This window comes from Asterias amurensis, chromosome 1 (genome assembly GCF_032118995.1).
Source record: "Asterias amurensis chromosome 1, ASM3211899v1".
NCBI lineage: Eukaryota > Metazoa > Echinodermata > Asteroidea > Forcipulatida > Asteriidae > Asterias > Asterias amurensis.
In genome coordinates this window covers 366,350-386,040 of record NC_092648.1, presented here as the reverse complement: position 1 = coordinate 386,040, position 19,691 = coordinate 366,350, and the positions used below count along the sequence as shown (strand labels likewise).

Here is a 19,691-nt window from a genome sequence, read left to right as displayed (position 1 = left end):
TGAATATTATTTGCGCAACTGATAAACGTGTATTATTGTGTGAACAGAGCATATGGAATTTAATTCGCAAAATACAATGACAAGCACACGTAAAAAAAATTGATGTGTGCTTGAACTGACACTGATGACATTTTAGGGTAAGATGAATCAATTATTGTCAATGACAAATTCACACCATAACGGCCATGTTGATGTAACTGCAGTGGGATACGAACAAACGTCAATAGGAACTGCATCATCGCTTCATACTCTACCAAAGAACAAACGTGACTCATTCGATAGGTCAATGACTAAGCATCAGTGTTTCCCAGCGCAGCCCACAGGAAATATCAAAAGACATTCCTCATTTGACGAGCAGCTTGCCAAGCACAGAGCTTCACTCAAGTTTAAAGTCGACTCTCTCAAATCATCTCTGGAACAGTTTGATCAAAAATGTCGAAGTCATTTGAGTTTGACAGGATTGCGAAGGCGGCGATCCGACGGTGATCTGGCATTGTACAGACAGTTCGTTGCCATGGGATCCGATACAACAACATCTGAGAGTGATACTGATGAAAGTGTGATCGAGGTTTGTGCCGATCAGAAGTTGCGCCAAAATCGAGGCACTCAGACGACCTTGTCATGTCGCTGTAAATCATTAAATCAGGATTTATGTGGATGTAAAACTTCATTGAAAGATGCTGTAACTCAAACTGTAAGAAATAACCATACTTCTGATATAAAAGAGCTGACTACTAATGAATTATTGGTGTTTAACATTCCTGCTAAACAACGATCAAATAATGGACTTCTTCTACCCTTGAATAACTCGAGAACACAACCAGACGACCAGTCATCTCCGGTCTTTAAATCACGTGACATAAAATCGGATGGTTCATTTTGCAACGATTTGAGATGTACACCAAAAACTAAAGCCTCGCTGAGACTACAACAATGTTCAAACGGTAACATTAATGAAAGTGACATAATTAGTGACGGGGAAGATCGTTTTGAGGATGGATTGAATTGTAGTTTCCACGCTGATGATGATTTATGGAGACTTGCCGAAGAAGGAAGACTTCCTTGGATATGTGAAGTTGATGTCTCGCAAATAAAGACGTCTGACAATAATAGCAATACGCACGATCAGCGGGTAGTTGTAGCAAGGTTGTTTTTCTACAATGAAGTTTATCAAGTTTCTACTCCAGTTGGATTAATAAGACGATTTAACAAACCTAGAACACATCTCCCACCTTGGAGACGTATTTCCAGACCCCCAACATTAGACGTAATTCCAGAATAAAAATATCACAACGGAGAACCTCGTTTTTGTGTTCCTTTTGTCACTGTACGATGATGACGTTGCAAGTTTTTTTTGTGTTTTTTTTGCTGGCACTTCTCGCCGAAAGGAATTGTTCGAACTTGTCAGATTAATATTGTATAGTAAGAAAATTAACACAAAGTCATAACTAAATACTGACATCGGTTCTGACTTTTTACAAATCATAATCATGGCTTATGTATACATCAGAGTTGCTCATCCACCTGATGAGTGGAAAGGTAACACTTATAACTTGTGCCGACCGTGTATTAAATGTCATAAAATACTCGTTGTGTTGGCTTAATAAGTTTTAATTTGGAGATAAGTCAAAAATAACTTCAATTTTCTTTCTCCTCTATGTTTTATGAACCCCCTTCCCCCAGTGCTTTTGAATGAGTTTGTTTTAAAACGAAGAACATCACATAAATTCATATAATGCTACGGCGATGCACAAAACAGCTGCCGCGGTGAACAATGGAATTCCGTCCGCCGGGGATCGTCTGTCCCCCATAATGGAAACGTGGGCTGAAGTGGGGGGGGGGGGGGGGGGGGGGCATACGGAGAGCGCCATAAGAAGTACACATTATTTGCCAAATGGAGGGACAGCATCTCCCGCCCAACGGCATTATAAACATTAGAACATTTTTCCCCCTGGGTTGTGACCGGCCGTAGGTAACTTGAACAGAGGTGTCTAATATGGGGTATTAGGAAAGACGTGCCCGTCACTGGCACTGTTCATGGGTAAGTGAGGTATATTATGTGCTAGAACTTTGAAGATTTCTAAAGATTTAGGCCTAGTGTTCACTTGACGAAGTTAATTATTGTCTTGGATGTATTATATAGTCCTAGGTAGAACAAGGGCCACAAGCCCTACATAGGTCTCTTCCTCGCTGAACACATATACACTAGTATAATACGAAAGTGTAAGGCCACCAGGGCTAGGGCCACACCTAAAAAAATACTTTGCCAACACCGAACGTAGACGTGGAAATAAATAGAAACTTCCTGCAGCCGCAGGTCTAAGAAGTAATGTTATTACCCGGACCCCCAATTCCCTCCCCCCCCCATCTCCTGCTCTACCCCGCCCCCTGCCTCCACCGTTATATTGAAATAGCGCCACCAATAGTTGAAATCAATACTAGACTGTACTCCATCCAATCTTTCAGGTGTTATCAAACGTACTGCAAACTGGAGACCAGACATCATACATTCCAGTGCACTCAATGGAAAGCTTTTTCGTTGTTATGCAGTGAGTTGTTCATGTAGAAACAGCTGCCAAAATGACTGCAGAAGTCGACAACAGCTCTCAAATGACTTCACAACTGTCAAATAGTGATGGCAGGTAAGCACCATATTCGTGGGAATGTAGAATCAGAATTGTGTATAACTATAACTATACTTCTACACGGACGGAGTGTTGATGTTTTTTTGTGTGCATATCATCAGTCAGTGCACTGGCATGGCCACTGCGTCTCTTGTGAATTGTCATTGTTTGCTACAATTCCACTGTGACTTGAGTGGTGCACAGAAATGAAAGAGTTAACAAAGGTAGATACTTGAAAACAAGATGTAAAGAAAAAGAAAAGAAAGTTTCTTTAAAATAACTTGCCTGACTGAAACTTTACATATTCTAGGGAGTCCGGCACTTTTGAGGTTTTTCCAGAGCACCTACACAAAATTGATATCAATGGAAAGCTTGTCCCATGAGTAATGTGATAGTAAAAAAATTATTGCCATAGGTTCATTATTCACAAAGTTATGCTCGTTTAAACATTGCTTTTGGGGGGGAGGGTGTCTGTCATATATTTGAATCATTTTTTTTTTAGCGCACATACACACAATTGGTATCAATGGAAAGCTTGTCCTATTTGTAAGTTGATAGTAAAAAAAAATACTGGGGGGGGTCTTCATGTAATTCAAATTTATTAATTTCAACATTTGTTAAAACCAGGGACAAAGCACTTGACAACAAAATTGGTCGATCCATTCCTGCACGATAAGTTTCAAAATAAATAAATAAATACATTTTAAACATGAGTCATGAGTGTTAATCTGATGTCACTTTTGAGTAATTTTGTTTGTTTTGTGTCCTTTGTTGTTCCCTTGATAATAAAACCATGATAAAACACTATAAAAAAATTAAAAAATAATAATTGACGATGTGCTTCAAGTTTAATTACTGTTTCTCCGTTGAGGATGTTCTGTGGGACCAGCAACAAAATTTAATTTTAAAGTTTAACCACGTAACCATGGCGCAATCGCTAACACGCAGTTCAAAATGGAGGGGTTTTAATACTTGCCGTCAACCTGCCGTCAATTCGCTTGGTGCTGTCAACTAAGCTCTTACTGTCAACTTGCCGTTTACTCCTCCAATATTAATTTAAAATCCACAAAAGAGGCAGAGAACTGAAAATATTTGCTACAGAGAATTTTCATAAGTTTGAGGTTACATTTCAGTTCTACAATTGAGTTTTTCCCTCGCGAAAAATCTCAATCAGCAAAGCCGTCGGCCGACATCTTGCTTTTCACTTAACTTGCACAGGATGGACAACAGAGGGCGCTTTCCTGCACATGGAATAGTCATAGCTCAAGACGTTAATGATCGTTACCGTGAATATCAACCTCGTCCTCATAGTTTACTTTTTAAACCATCTTGACAGGCACCCTTCTAGCAACCGCTCGACACATCCCGGGGACGAGGTTGTGTTAATCATATAGTCGGTCGCGCGATGGTCGCGCGAGGGAAATCTTGCGCGCGATCCTAAGACTGAGGCCTAAAAACTGTGTCTTTTTATGATTGCGCGTCAAGATTTCCATCGCGCGACCGACTATAAACCGATACTTATGTACATCGCTTCCTGTAATTTGTTCACTGACGTCTTCTGCCAAGACTAATCAAATACTGCCATCTGCGTAGTGGTTGTGTTGACGGCGGCTTGACGACAAATAGTAGAACAGAAAATGGAAAACTCAAAATGATAAAAATGGAGTCTGGACCTGCCTCCAAAAGATGGGCTTGCGCTAAAATGCGCCAGCGTTTACAACAAAACTTATGGATTCATTTTGTAGCGGTGGCCCTAACACATATGATGATACCCCTATTGGACTTTATTTGGTTTTAGATTTTCAGTAATCAACGAAATGAAATGAACCTGACACCAATCTGGAACAAATTTTACAAACAATACAAAGTTTGAGGCAAATTTTCTTACCTTTTGAAAGCCTAAATGTTTACAACTTTCTCACGATCGGGAACGCTTATTTCTCTACAACATTTGTGTGAAATATAAATATTGTGTCACCATCCTCTCACGAGATATTAAGGCGAAAACGAGAACACATCGTCACGTGAAAAAAATACAAAATGGATGCGCCCACGTTAGCGGTGGTTGTCTGAAAGGTGAAAGTTAATCGCAAATTTTCTCATCTTAAGTGCACGTAAGTTGAAAAACAAAACAATAAATGATCACAACTCATGATCCTGAACAACATAAGGTAATTTGGAGCAACTAAAGTGCCGTATATGTAGCACTTTTTCATCGATGAAGTTTGCCCTTTTTTACGTGTGACAGATACAAATACCCAAAAGGGGCGGATCGGTGGACTCGCTACATATTCACTGAAAATTGTTTTGCCACATGTGTCATTTATTAAAAGTGTTTATAGACTGACATTATATAGTCATAGAAAGGTTTGCGGTAACACTAACAACATATAATGACTATTTCTAATGAGTTGGGGTGGTTCTGAAAAGAACCGTTGGTTTCAACTCGACGTTTCGATCAGTATGCTCTGATCGTCTTCTGATCGTCTTCTGGAGAAAGACTGACATTGTTTGAACATGAGAGTTTTAACACAACTAAGTATGTCTGTCTGAATGATTAAAATTTTCACCATTTATGAATTAGTATTGTTTTTCTCAGCAGTCACAAATAAAAAAGTTATGTGAACAGGTCGGTGGAATTATATTGGACAGATATATGAAAATGTTATCCCACAAATTAAAATTTTCTTAAAAATACCTCAACTACATGTAACATTAAATGATTTTTAATATAAAATGAACGTCCAAACTTCATTAGGCTTCTGAGCCTACCAGCTTACAATGGCCATCAACCGCCAGTTGATCGAAACCCTTGATCCTTATAGGGTTCATAGACTATCAACTCTCAATGATCATAACCCAAGATGATCCTTACCTTCACCACCAGCCGATTGGATTACTGTTAAGGTCTAATCCAAAATGCCGCCACCAGACTTGCCACAGGTTCATCCAAGTTCTTTCACATGAAACCTATCCTACGTCAACTGAACTGGCTACCCATCAGGTCCCGGATAGAATACAAATTCTCCTTCTCACCTTCAAATGCATCCACTGTCTAGCTCCTCCCTACCTATCTGAACTTATAACTATCACGCAACCATCCCGCTACTCCCTTCGCTCCTCTCAAGGCATCACGCTGAACCACCCATCTCCCAAGATGCTACCCACACTTGGTGATAGAGCCTTCACTACTGCCGCTCCCAAACTGTAAAATATGTTCAAAACACTGCTCAAAACTCACCTGTTCTGTTAACAATATCTCTGTCAAGCGCATTTGAATATGTATATTGTTATTATTATTATTATTACCGTCAAGAGATTGTAACCCTTGATCCTTCCAGGGGTCATAGACTGTCGACCGTCAGGAGATTGTAACCCTTGATCCTTCCAGGGGTCATAGACTGTCGACCATCAGGAGATTGTAACCCTTGATCCTTCTAGGGGTCATAGACCATCGGCTGTCTGGAGATTGTAACCCTTGATCCTTCCAGGGGTCATAGACTGTCGACCGTCAGGAGCTTGTAACCCTTGATCCTTCCAGGGGTCATAGACTGTCGATCGTCAGGAGCTTGTAACCCTTGATCCTTCCAGGGGTCATAGACTGTCGACCGTCAGGATCTTGTAACCCTTGATCTATCCAGGGGTCATAGACTGTCGACCGTCAGGAGCTTGTAACCCTTGATCCTTCCAGGGGTCATAGACCATCAGCTGTCTGGAAATTGTAACCCTTGATCCTTCCAGGGGTCATGGACCATCAGCTGTCTGGAGATTGTAACCCTTGATCCTTCCAAGGGTCATAGACTGTCATCCATCTGGAGATTGTAACTCTTGATCCTTCCAGGGGTCATAGACTGTCGACCGTCAAGAGATTGTAACCCTTGATCCTTCCAGGGGGTCATAGACCATCGGCTGTCTGGAGACTGTAACCCTTGATCCTTCCAGGGGTCATAGACTGTCGACCATCAGGAGATTGTAACCCTTGATCCTTCTAGGGGTCATAGACCATCGGCTGTCTGGAGATTGTAACCCTTGATCCTTCCAGGGGCCATAGACTGTCGACTGTCAGGAGATTGTAACCCTTGATCCTTTTAGGGGTCATAGACTGTCGACCGTCAGGAGTTTGTAACCCTTGATCCTTCCAGGGGTCATAGACTGTCGACCGTCGGGAGCTTGTAACCCTTGATCCTTCCAGGGGTCATAGACTGTCGATCGTCAGGAGCTTGTAACCCTTGATCCTTCCAGGGGTCATAGACTGTCGACCGTCAGGAGCTTGTAACCCTTGATCCTTCTAGGGGTCATAGACTGTCGACCATCAGGAGATCATAACCCTTGATCCTTCCAGGGGTCATAGGCTGTTTGCCATGATTTGATGTCCAAAAGGGTGTCCAAAGTTGTGGTAAATTTGAAAACTGGTTCGAATCCCACTCTTGTCAGTTCAACCCCCCCCCAAAAAAAAAAAACAAAAAAAAAACAACAACTTTTTATACATGAACTACCTAAAAGCCCTTTCTTTTTAGTTCAATAATTCTTGTTTATGGCAATACATGATGCTTTGGTAATAAACAGCACATTATTTCAAAACAGCATTTGTTTGAAACTAAATTTAGTTTATTTAGTGCAATTGGTGTGTGTGTTTTTTATGTTAAAAAATTACTTTAGATTTAGTAAAAATTTAGGGTTCATTCAACTTTACAAAAAATGCTGCAAATCTTGATAAATCATATTACTCTATACAGTGATATCATTTGTCATAAGATTTGCATTAATTATCATTAACTGACATTTAAAAACATCTGCTTCGATGACCAATACATATGTTTCATTCATATTTATAAGTTAGGTAGAAAAGAGCCTTCCACAATATGTTTTATAGATGATGCTTTTAATAATGCAATTTTAAAACACGCTTTGGGATCCACAACAGTATGCAGCTGTACTAACTCTCTGGATTGTGGTAGTTTCTATGAAGAGTGAGGCATGGAGATTCTAATTTGATATTCCGTTACCATTTTCACTCCTATTCCAATCCAAATTGTTATTTACCAGTCATCACTTGTAATTACTCAGGTAGTTTATTGAGCTTAGTGCATCGTCTGTGTGTATGTGTGTGTGTGTGGAGTAGTAATTGTAGAGTGCACCGTGCTAATGGAAGCACTTTGAGATAGTCTGCCAATTATACCGCAAGATACTTGTGAAGCTGTACTGAGGCACATGGGATCTGATACTGTGCGGCCAATTGCTCCTAATAATCTTGGCTGAGGGAGAGAGCTAATAATCTTGGCCGAGGGAGAGAGCTGGAGAGCAAAGTGGATTGTCACGACGGCCTGCAGTTTCTTATAAGAAACGGACTGTAATAAGGTGATCTTATCCTAATATTGGCTCCCCTTCAAATGACGGAACAATGACTGTCAGATCTACATTGTAGAAAGGAATCAAACTATCTTGGATATGTTTGAAACTAAGAGAGGTTGCAATAACACCATGTGAATAAGTAGTGAGTGACTTGTAGTGTTGGTTCTGAGAAGAACCAGTGGTTAACCACTCAACATTTCGATCAGTATGCTCTGATCGTCTTCAGGAGAATGCTGGGCTCTGTTTACATGTGCTGAGAGTTGTGTTCTTGTGTTTCTACTCAAAGTCTCTCAGGTGGAATTGATCATCAGATGAGAATAAATGATCCCACCAGTGCCAGAATCTTGAATCTTCACTTCAGTCCCGTTCACTTCAGCTGTATCCATCAGAAGCGGGGTTTGAAGTATTGCTGTCGAGCCTGTTGAAGGGGCTCAGCAATCTTCCTCTGGTAATGGGTACTTCTATGAGGAGAATTTAAATTGGTATTGAAACATTGCAAAGGGCACCACAGCAAAAGCACAAGGCACCAGGACAATTGCTGTGGGTGCTGTGGGTTATTTCAAGGCCTACACTGTGTACTCGTATCCCTTCATAATGGAAAGATCTTCAACGGTTACTGATGAGATATGGGACTCTATCTTCAGGAAAGACCCTCATCTTGTGTATCAAAGCTTCAGTGATAAGGAAGATGATGACAGACCATGTCAAGACACTCAACAGCAATTTATAAACAACTTAAAGCAACTCAATGTTAGTGGTGGACACTCGGAGCAGAAAGACCAGACTTACGTGTGTGCTGAACAATCACGTGGATATTATCAAAAGATTCAGAAATTACATACAAAGGAAAGGTATGTCAGATTACAAAGATTACAAAGAAGCATCACTTAATAGGATTTTACCTTAACTTTGTCAGTGACTGGCCAGCAGGTCCAGCTAGATTTTCATTTCACTGGTCCGTCAGCTTATGCTCTTGAAGTTCTTTGTAAATAATAATGTGTTTTTTATTTTATTTTCTAACAGTGCACATGAAGGTAATTCTAAATGGTTAGATGCCCACTATGATCCAGTGGCTAATCTCTACACCTTCTCATCTTGCATGAGTAAGTATTACAATGCACTATAATCATTACATCACTTTACGAGTATGAAGAGAATTGCTTCAACTTGGGTTTGTTTATCACACAGTGTGGACTGATCTCTAAAGACACAATTTGAAAGTGTCTTATGAATGGCAGTGTACTGCAGTAACATGCACAGATCAATCATTTGAAAGCAAATTTTAATTTTGATGAGCAAAGTCTGTAATCAGTAGAGGCAAGTGTTGTCCAACCCTAGATGTGTTGTGGTGATTGCTAGTTCTTTGCCCAAATGAAATGCTGGTGCAAATGTAAAGGTAAAATTTTAAAAACATTGAGTTATTTTATCTTTGAGCATCAAGTAAATCTAATGATGTGTGATGTTTTGAAAGGCGAGACTGACTGTTAAACAATTCAAGACCGTAAGAAACTTTAATATGAACCAGCATTGTGAATGCATATTGAACACAAATCTTGTGGATGAAACATTTGAATGTTATTCTTCCTCATCAGCCTTTTCAGACATAAATGGAGATGGTGAAAACAAGTTGGTGATCGCTGATTTGGGTACCGGCTCATATAATATGAAACTCAAGGTATACAAGGGTACCAGTATCATGAGTGAGAATACCATCATTGAGTTACCAACAGGCGTCAGTACATTCTTCATGGACACCAATGAACCAAGAGTACCAGGTAAATGCAATCTCCACCTTATAAGTTAAAACTGAATGAGTTAAAACTTCTTAAAACTGACTTAATAGTAATAATAATAATTTATTCATTTATTATGCGCAAGTTTCATAAAAAAATATGTACAGATGCGCATTACAACAATATACAGATATTAACAATAATTTAAACAGATTTAAAAATGGTATTACACTGAAAATTACGAGAACAATAGTTAAAGTCAAACAGCAAAAATAAAACCACAGCCGGCAAAAGGCCACATAAAAGTCTAGTAAAAAGCCTGGCGGAATAAATGGGTTTTGAGCAATGTTTTGAAGGTACCTGTATTGTTGGCGATCCTGATTGCATGTGGGAGAGCATTCCAAAGTTTAGGAGCAACACACTCAAAAGTGCGATCTCCCAGAGTACTTTTAGTTTTACAGAGTGGGTAACTGAGAATGGAAGTGTCATTAAAACTACAAAGATAATATTTAGACAAAGACCTTTTAGTTAAAAGATTACACAAATATGAAGGCGCTTGCCCATTAAGGGCTTTATACACAATCAGCAAAATTTTCAAATTAATTCTAAAACTGACAGGCAGCCAATGTAAATCAACTAGCAAAGGCGTGATATGGCAATATCTATTTTAAGTACTGTGTCTGAACGACCTCTGTGATTCTAGTAAGACCTAAATTTAAGCCCTGTTCACACCCCTGAGTCAATTCCCATGAAATAAAACCTCAGGGAAATTCCTGAAGGATTTTAACTCCCACTGCCACCCCATGATCAGTTCACTTTATTTAATGCTATAATGCTAACCCTGGGGTTATTTCACTGTTAACCCTACTTTAAAGGTGGGTAGCTATTCAACACAAATTAGCTTTTGCCCAGGAGTTTGCAAGGGTGAGAAATTCTGGTGGGAAAAGGTCACCAAATATTTTGAAGAATAGTTTAAAAGGGGCTCGAGTAATCTGCTTTCAGAATTTGATGTAGATTCTAATATATTTGAATTGTTTTGTAGCCATTGCGGTTGCTTCAGGACCATATCTCTATGTATACAAGAACCTACGACCATATTTCAAGTTCACTCTACCACCATTGGATGTGAACCCGGTGGAACAAGACCTATGGAACCAGGCTAAAGAGGTAAGTAATCAAGTGTTTTTAAACCCTTCTATCTAGATTCATTACAGTGTCAGGCCGTGAAACCACCCACGACACCCACAGCAATTGCTGTGGTGCCCTGTGCTTTTACTGTGGTGCCCTGTGCTTTTACTGTGGTGCCCTGTGCTTTAACTGTGGTGCCCTGTGCTTTTACTGTGGTGCCCTGTGCTTTTACTGTGGTGCCCTGTGCTTTTACTGTGGTGCCCTTTCCAAATTGACATTTTCCTCATTAAGGTGCTCTCTACCAGAGGGCAATTGCTGTGCCCCTTCAAGAGCAAAGTTCAATGGCCTGTGACAGCGGGTTTCCTGAACTTCTCATTACTTTTCCAGACCATTCAAAGGTTAATTAGTCATGTCAATATTAGCTTGGGGGTAATTTGCGACTGATTGTTGGTCCTGATTTATTGCAAATGATTACATCAAAGTGACATTGTGTGATTGGAGGTTGGCCTGGGGTTGATGCTCTACTGACAGGCTCTCTAGAATCAGATGATTGATGTACTCAATTATTCAGATTGAAGTAATTTAGCTTTTCCAATTACTTGACTGTCGGAATACTTAATGACAGGATAATAATGATATCATTGAAACAACAATCAAGACTTATGAATGAGTAAGCTGTCAATAAGGGAATCAATGTGTGGTGAAGAGGTTTTCAACTAGTGGTTTAATCCCAACGAGGCCTGGTTCTTGATAACATTACCGAGACAAAGTCAAGGTAAATTATCAAGAACAAGGCCTTGGGGGGTTTAAACCACTAGTTGAAAACCGATTCAACACACTTTGATTCCCATTCATAAATACCTTTTCGGTCAAAAACATCATCACTTTTTGGTCAAATAGTAAAATAAATACAAAAATTATAATTGTTAAATGATTTCTTTCAACACAACACCCCTCCAGCTATGAAATGGTAAAGCCCTCCTAAACAACTCTATATAAGGGAATGCTGTGCGCGTTGCGCGTATCGTGTGATGTGGCACAACTGATTCAGCCGTTGCTCTCGACCAATAGGAATGAAGAAACTGTCTTATAAGAACAGGTGCAAGGTCGCGTGTCACACCCATGAATTAACACTTTTTACTGGTCATAAACAAAGGTTTATACACACCCACGTGACGCGCTCTCCACCAATAGGAATAGCGAAACTGTCTGAGGTGTTTATGAATGTTTATTAAGAACATCATTGTTTTTATCTTTATTAGTTTGTTATTGTGGGTACTGTGCAATCTTTGACATTTAATTAATCTCGTAGATTCATGACATGTTTTCAGCTGATCTGGTGTTTCTGATAAACATCATGCGAGAATTGGTGTGAATCTTCTTCAAAGTCTACAATTTACTGTCATGCAGTAGTCTAGTCAGATGAGGATTGCTTTCCTATCGTTGTCCAAGGAGATTGAGTTTGATAATAAGGCAGTTTATATAATTGAACAATTTGGGGTTGAACAAAGAAAAATTTACTTGAACCAATGACCTTCGGGTTGACGTGCCAGTGCTCTACCAACTGAGCTATGTAGCCCTATGTTGGCTGTCTCCTTTTAAGTCAATATCTTTGTTCAGGGTGCCAGTCTAAAGCCATAAAACTTGAAACTGCTGTATCACCAGGGATCACACCCAAGGTTTTATCTGGCGGCAGTTTCCCTTGTGATTTATTATGTAGTATTTTGACTGACATGACATTGATGTGTCTATACTAATAGGTGATTACAATAGGTTTGTGGCTGGGATTGAGTCTCCATGGGGACCAATTATAATAATAATATAATAAAACAATATTCATAAATCGCCAAATTGCCATGGCCCTAAACACAAATGTAAAAAAGCAAATAATGACTTATGTAATCTCAAATCTCCGTAGGGACCAATTATGACTTAATCTTAAATCTCCATAGGGATCTATTATAACTTAATGTTGGTTTTGTTGCAGGACAAGATTGACGTGACGGTACTCCGAGAGATGTTAGATAGTATAAGAAGAGAAGGGAACGAAGGAGCGCTAACAGTCAGATCTCTCAGGTATAATTATGGATTTGATTTCTTATCCACTAGCCAAGAATACACATCACTATTATTTGGAAATTGCTGTCAATTGTGTATAATTTCGCTTGCATTTTGGTAAATGTGTTGATCATAGATAATGGCATTTTCACGTTCTTTGTAATTGAAGCTTTCTTTATATTTGGAGCATTAGCTTGGCTCGGTTGTTTCTTTCCCTGCCTTCCACCTCTGTGGACCTTAGTTCGAATCCCACCTCAGATCGGCGCATCTCTGAAGTAGGTTCAATCAGTGTATCATTTGGTACAACAATTATTTTATAAGGGTTTTAACAAAACTATGCGTAGTATCAATTGGATTATAATTTCACAAAAAGATAAGCATTTTCTTGAATCTAAACGAAGAGGTTGAAATAGACTTAACAATGGCTTGTATTGTTATCTTCAGGTATTTAATGCTACAAGACAAGGAACAAATGGAGACCTTTGCTCAACTGCATAAACAGACTGCCATTAAGAGACAGGTGGGTGGAAGATTACAATCAATTAGGATCAAAATAACGTGTTAAAGGCACTGGATAGGTTTGGTAATTACTCAAAATATCTAATAGCATACAACCTTACTTGGTAACAAGCAACGGAGAACTGTTGAAAGTATGAAACATTGTGAGAACTGGCTCCCTCTCAAGTAATATAGTTTTTGAGAAAGAGGTGATTTCTCACTCAAATATTCGAATCTGAGAGAGACTTCAGGCATTTAGCGTTTCTCAGACATCTGAAAGTACAAAAATGTGTGCAACATGGTTTTTTTTTTCTTTCTTTATGTTCTTGCAATAAGATGACCAATCGAGTTAAAATTTTAGCAGATTTGTTGTTTAATGCATATGTTAGTATACAGTAATTGAGAAGACTGGTCTTTGACAATTTTATCAAATGTGTCCAGTGCCTTTAATGTATAGTATTATGTAAATGAATCATAGTATATTGCATTCAAATCAGACATGTTTTCTCCCGTTACTGATGAGATTGACTGACTAATTCCTGCTTGGAAAGTCTGCAATTATGTTTATCTGTTGAAGCTGAAGAGGAAAATAAACAGCATGGATTGTTAATGGATTGATGTTTCTTTCTCTGTAGACGGTCATCACATGTCTGGATATCTTGAAGAAGTCGTCAGCGGAAGAGGATGGTATAAGTTGCATTGTGGTCGGTACAGAGAGTAAAGAAGTGTACATCTTAGATCCAGAAGCATTCACAATCTTAGCTAAGGTAAGATGGTCACTTCAAGGTGAGGGCTACACTTAACTGATTTGGGCTGTCAACCCAAATCAACTGCCACCAGGGGCACGTTGCCACCTACTCCTGGGGCTGAAACAGGGTTACCCCCTTCACAGTCTGTAAGGATGAAGGTATCATCCACTAGCAGCCTGCCTGGTAGAGCAGAATGCTTTGCCTCCTAACTTTTTACGAAGCAGTTATGGGGTAATGCTCAAAGGTACAGTGTCATGACTAGGATTGGAACCCACACTCTACTGCTGACAACACCAGAGTTTGGGTCCGGTGACCTAGAACGCTTGGCCACGACACTTGTGCAGTGGTTAGAAAAAAGAGTTACTTTTGTTTTCAGAATGTTGATTGTTTAAAAACTTATCCCACATTTGATGTAACATACTTGATACTAAAATGTGGCCATACTATATTTATTTATGGCCATACTATATTTATTTTTGTCTTGTTGTAGATGTCTATTCAGAGTGTGCCTGTATTCATGAGCGTCAGTGGCTTATATGATGTAGAATATCGCATCATTGTATCCTGTAGAAATGGCAACATTTATTCACTCAAAAGGTAAATCAATACTCAATGCTTGGTAATGGTTAGCTTTATGGAGTAATGCTTTCTCTATGGAACCCCAACGGGATACAACAGGATACATGTATGCTGACATACAACGATTATTCATGACTTAAAAGCACCCATAAATCATTCATTATATCCACTCCTTCACTCAGAATTTACTAGTTTGCATTTTCTGTTCTTTTCTCTCCTTTGCGATAATTTTGCGTATCTTTGTCAATTAGTCGACAATTTCATTGTTTGTATCTACAGTTTGTATTAATGCTTTTGCTAACTCCTCCGTCATGATGTAAACTGCATTTTGTATATTTTAAATTTGTTGCCATCCTTCCCCAGGGTAACAGGTTATGTATCTTTTCATTAAATCAAATCAAATTGTAAAATGTCTCTCTTCTCCCTTTCCTAAAATGCTCTGAGACTTTAACTATAATTTTGCGCTTTATAAAAACTGTTTATAATGAGCTGTGAAGCAGTGCGAGCCTATGTAATATGAAAAAGACTCTGCTAGAGTCGAAATGTCAATTTTGTTCAAATTTAATGGATTTAACATTATACATGTACATTTGATTTCTGTATTATAGAGGAATGAAGATGGCTAAACACTGTGTAGAATTGAACAGTCAGCCTGTTGGTTTGGAGAGAGTGGGCAAGAATATTGTGGTTGGATGTATGGATCAAACTCTGCAATGTTTTACTATCAAGGTATGTACATGTATAGAGTAAGGACAGAGCCAGACCCAGTGCTTCAAACTAGGCTTATCTCAAGTCTTTGATTTCACCAAACTCTTCCTAACTAAGGATTAATCTTAGGACTTAGGACGAGTTCAGTTCCATATTCATAGACATTAGGACGCATTGAACCCATCCTAAGTTAGGACGGGTTACTCGTCCTAGCTTGAGACAGGATTAATCCTAGCGTTTTGTGAAATCGGCTCCTGGTTTATGGTTGAAATAATTTGGGGTTAACACCCCCGAACAAAATAGGGAGACCACCAACATAGGGCTTGATAGCTCAGTTGGTAGAGTGCTGGTTCAGTTTGTTCAGATCCCGCTCTAGTCATTTTGTTTTCTTTGTTCGACCCGAATCAGTTTATGGTTTGCATACATGTCGTTATATAATAACCACCGGTTATTATTATGTTCTTTTTCCCTAGGGTAAGAAGCTTTGGTGTGTATACCTGTCATCCAGTATCACAACAATGGCCATCATGGACCATAAACAGAAAGGCTTCAAGGCGGTCATGGTGGCACTCAATAATGGTGAAGTTCAATTCTATCGGGAAAAGTATCTCATCAACACCATCAAATGTGATGTAAGTTCACTCAAGCATCTAGTTGCTTTGTTGTATTTATTTTATACTAGTATTAGTATATTTTTTTTATTAGTTTTGGGTTTACTCTTACACAATGTATACTCAGTTTTTTCCCCAGTCCTATGAACAAAATCACAGGCATATTCTAACCCACGACTCTTGCAATTCTAGAGCAGTGTCTTACCAACTAGACCACCGAGATTCTTTTAGCAGCGGGTACCGCAACGATATAAGTGATGTTAAATTGCATGGGGGATAAAGAGTATTAATTTTGGTTTTACCCTTACACCGATGTGAGTAAGCAGCACCGTATACTTCTATCCATCTATTGTTCTTGTTTGTTGGATAGTGCAAAACTGATTTAATTTTGACACAGTGATGTTTTGTTTGTTCGTGTAGGATGTGATAACTGGACTTCAATATGGCCGCTTTGGCCGAGAAGACTCCACTCTGGTACTAACCACAAGGAGAGGAAGTCTACTCATCAAGATTCTAAAACGAAGCGCCATGTTTGAAGACAAAGATCTGGTCAGGGGTCCGCCTCCTTCCCAAGCACATAAACTCAATGTACCTAAGAAGACTAAGGTGTTTGTTGACCAGACTATGCGAGAAAGAGAGAATGGGATATGTAAGTCAAGTTATGCCCAACCCCACATGAGGATAGTCATTTCTTATCTGTGTACTAGGCTGTGTCCGAATTGGCGGCTACAGCTAGGGCTACGGCTAGATTTCCGCGTCATCGTGCAATAAGGTTCAGGACATCCTTAGCAACACTCTTGGCAACAGTTGTAGCCATAGCCGTAGCTGTAGACGCTGATTCAGAAATGCCTCACTCTCATAACATTTAGATATTACATGCTAATAAGAACACAATAAGAATAAGTTCAACAATTATTGTTATCATTTGGTTTTTGCCAGATACATTTGTTCATAAATGACATGGTAGACATTATATTGTCAGTAGGTGCAATGGACTCGGGGGATGAACACTGTTGGGGTGACTCGGTGGGTGTAGGGGTTGAAACATGGATGGATTCATAGGGGTGAACCCTGTTGGTGGACCCAGAGGTTAACCCCTAGGTCCACCCAGTGGGGATGGACCCCAGGTATGGCTGTGGGCTTGAACTGGGAAATGAAAGAACGAAATTCAAGTTAACCTGCTTACCTATGATGACATTCTTGGTCAACCAGCCTTCATGCTTGACTTAAAACCCTTTTCCTCTAGCAAACAACTGTATAGATCTGCCCCTGGTCTTAGACGTAGGTATTCTGGATTTTGAAAACTAAATAATACTGTGATTTCAATTTGTATTTCTAGCGATGCATCGTATGTTTCAGCATGATCTGTATCGACTGAGGCTCAATACAGCAAGGTCGTTTGTTAAAGCTCTTGATAACAGCTTGACACCAATCTCATCTAATCCTGCTGAACCGCTGAAACTCTCTGCTCAGGTAAGGCTTAATAGGCCTATCACAGGGTTCTTAGAATCAACATCCATGTTACATCATATAGATTGTGAAACTGGAAATGGCTTATGGTTTGGCCAGGCAACATCATGTGTGGCGTGTCATGGGTGAGTTGACAAGAACACTGAATTCAAACTCTAGTGTTTCTGATCAGCATAGTGTGGGTTTGAGTCTGTTGTGACACCTGTTTCCGTTAGTAAGACACTTACTTATTGCTTCGTTCTTCGGATGGGATGTAAAGCCGTTGTTGATGTGTGTTGTGTAATGCACATAAGAGCACCCAGTGCATTATCAAAAAAAGAGAAGGGGTTCGCCTCAGTGTTTCAGGTTTGTTTAGCAGCGAATTGTGCCACAGCACCTTGTAAACCATTACATGGTGCTGTGTAAAAGGAGTAGGATATCTTGCAGGAAAATATTTAATGAATTGTGCGCCTTGAGCGTCACTGAGTGACGGATATGAGCGCTATATAAGAAGCCATTATTATAGGAAGAAATGGCATGGGGTACTGGGATAATCTGAGTATGGTAACCGGCATGTATTGTTGAAGAAAGTGACTTTACTTTCTAGAAATTCTTAAGTCTAATTATTAGCGTCTCTCTTTCTTTGTGGCAGATTCAAGGAATAGGACCAACGTTTAAGTTAACAGTCAATCTTCAGAATACGTCCCTTAATCTACCGTCCATGCAGCTCCTTATAACATTCTTCTATGATGAGAAACTCTACTCCCTACAGAAGACTATGATTGATGTAAGTACAGATCCTAACAATGTGGAATCATATTTGGTTTTACCCATAGATGGATGTGTGTAAAGCATTCTAAACACCCATTGCACAACGGGCAGCGCGCATACAGGTGCGTCTCCTCTCCTCTTCCAATGGTGGTCAAAACATGCACCAAAGTATAGAGCATGTGCACATTTTGACCCCCAAAATGGCAGACAGAAGACGTGCTTGTATGCGTACTGCCTGTTGTGCAATGGGTCTATACTCGGTATTATAAACAAAACCTTTACCAATCTAGAGCCGATGTCTCACTACTAGACCACCGAGATTCCCTTGGCCTTATTTCATGGCTCTGCTTACTGAAGCAAAAAATCGACGCTTACAGAAGCAGGAAATTCTGTGCTTACATCAAGCGTATTGCACGGGTTAGCAGGCATTTTTCACTTACACAGCTAGCACAGCAATTTGGCACTTGCACAGTAAGCGGCAAGTGGTGACCGTAGGCGCAGAATTCAGTGGTAAGCAGAGCCATATAGTTGGACCTTGGTACCTAGAGGCAGTTGGAATCCTGCATTTTAGGAGCAGGTTCGGCAACAACTTAGAAGAGACTACTACACATGTGGACATTTTTTAACAGGACTTGGGGGGGGGACACAGAGTGTTGAGTACACAGTGCATACGAGTAAACCCAAATAATATTCTTTATCAACAATGCAACTTTAGCATCTATGGAATGCTATTAGAAGAGTTTATCAGACCTTTGCTCAAATCATTCCATCGTGTAATCACTTATACTAACTCATGTTAAGTACAGACACTGACAGTCTCACTCAACTAATTTCCATCATTATTTGTAATTTGCTTGACTGCAGGTCCCCATGCTCGTGCCAGGACTGAATTACTCCTTCGAGACTCTGGTGGAGTGTTTGAGTGATAAAGGAATCTCAGATGTCATCAAGGTATTTGTGTTGAAACAAGGAAAGACTATTCCCGTTATTACAGCCATTATAAACATGCCAGTCAGTGAAACAATGGTGGTTGTTTAGTGTTAGGGATCTCTACTGGTCTTGGAAAAAAGACAATAGAACTAGCGCTTGCTGGTTATGAAGATTATTTTATTGATCTTGAAAACTAGTTGCCAATTACAGAAAGTCTGAAAACAAATACAAGATGAGTCTAAACGCACTGTCATTATTTATTTAGAATTTATAAGCTTTTGTTTCCAGAGCTCATGCCCAAAATTCACAGAGTTGTTTTATTAAGCCGATTAAAAGTGGGCCCAATTTCAGAGAGCTGCTTGAGTAAACAATACTGCTTAAAAATTATTTGCTGAGCAAAAATAAACAGGATACTAGTCAAATATGCTACATGTTACATTGTGTTTTGGCTGGCAACCCTACTGTGGTAAGCAGATTTTTGTTGTGCTTAGCTACCTTTTT

The 19,691-nt window shown here is 39.6% G+C and overlaps 1 protein-coding gene across 1 annotated transcript; it reads left to right on the top strand.

Moving 5' to 3' along the window:
- The first annotated feature begins 2,466 nt into the window (after positions 1-2,466).
- Positions 2,467-19,582, top strand: LOC139941654 (BBSome complex member BBS1-like). The gene is made up of 14 exons (XM_071938254.1): positions 2,467-2,642; positions 9,000-9,079; positions 9,569-9,751; positions 10,752-10,876; positions 12,825-12,913; positions 13,340-13,415; positions 14,029-14,160; positions 14,633-14,739; positions 15,330-15,450; positions 15,903-16,061; positions 16,461-16,689; positions 17,380-17,513; positions 18,142-18,276; positions 19,125-19,582. The coding sequence occupies exons 1-14, from the start codon at positions 2,581-2,583 to the stop codon at positions 19,296-19,298; spliced, it is 1,806 nt and encodes a 601-aa protein (XP_071794355.1). The 5' UTR covers positions 2,467-2,580; the 3' UTR covers positions 19,299-19,582.
- Positions 19,583-19,691: the final 109 nt, after the last annotated feature.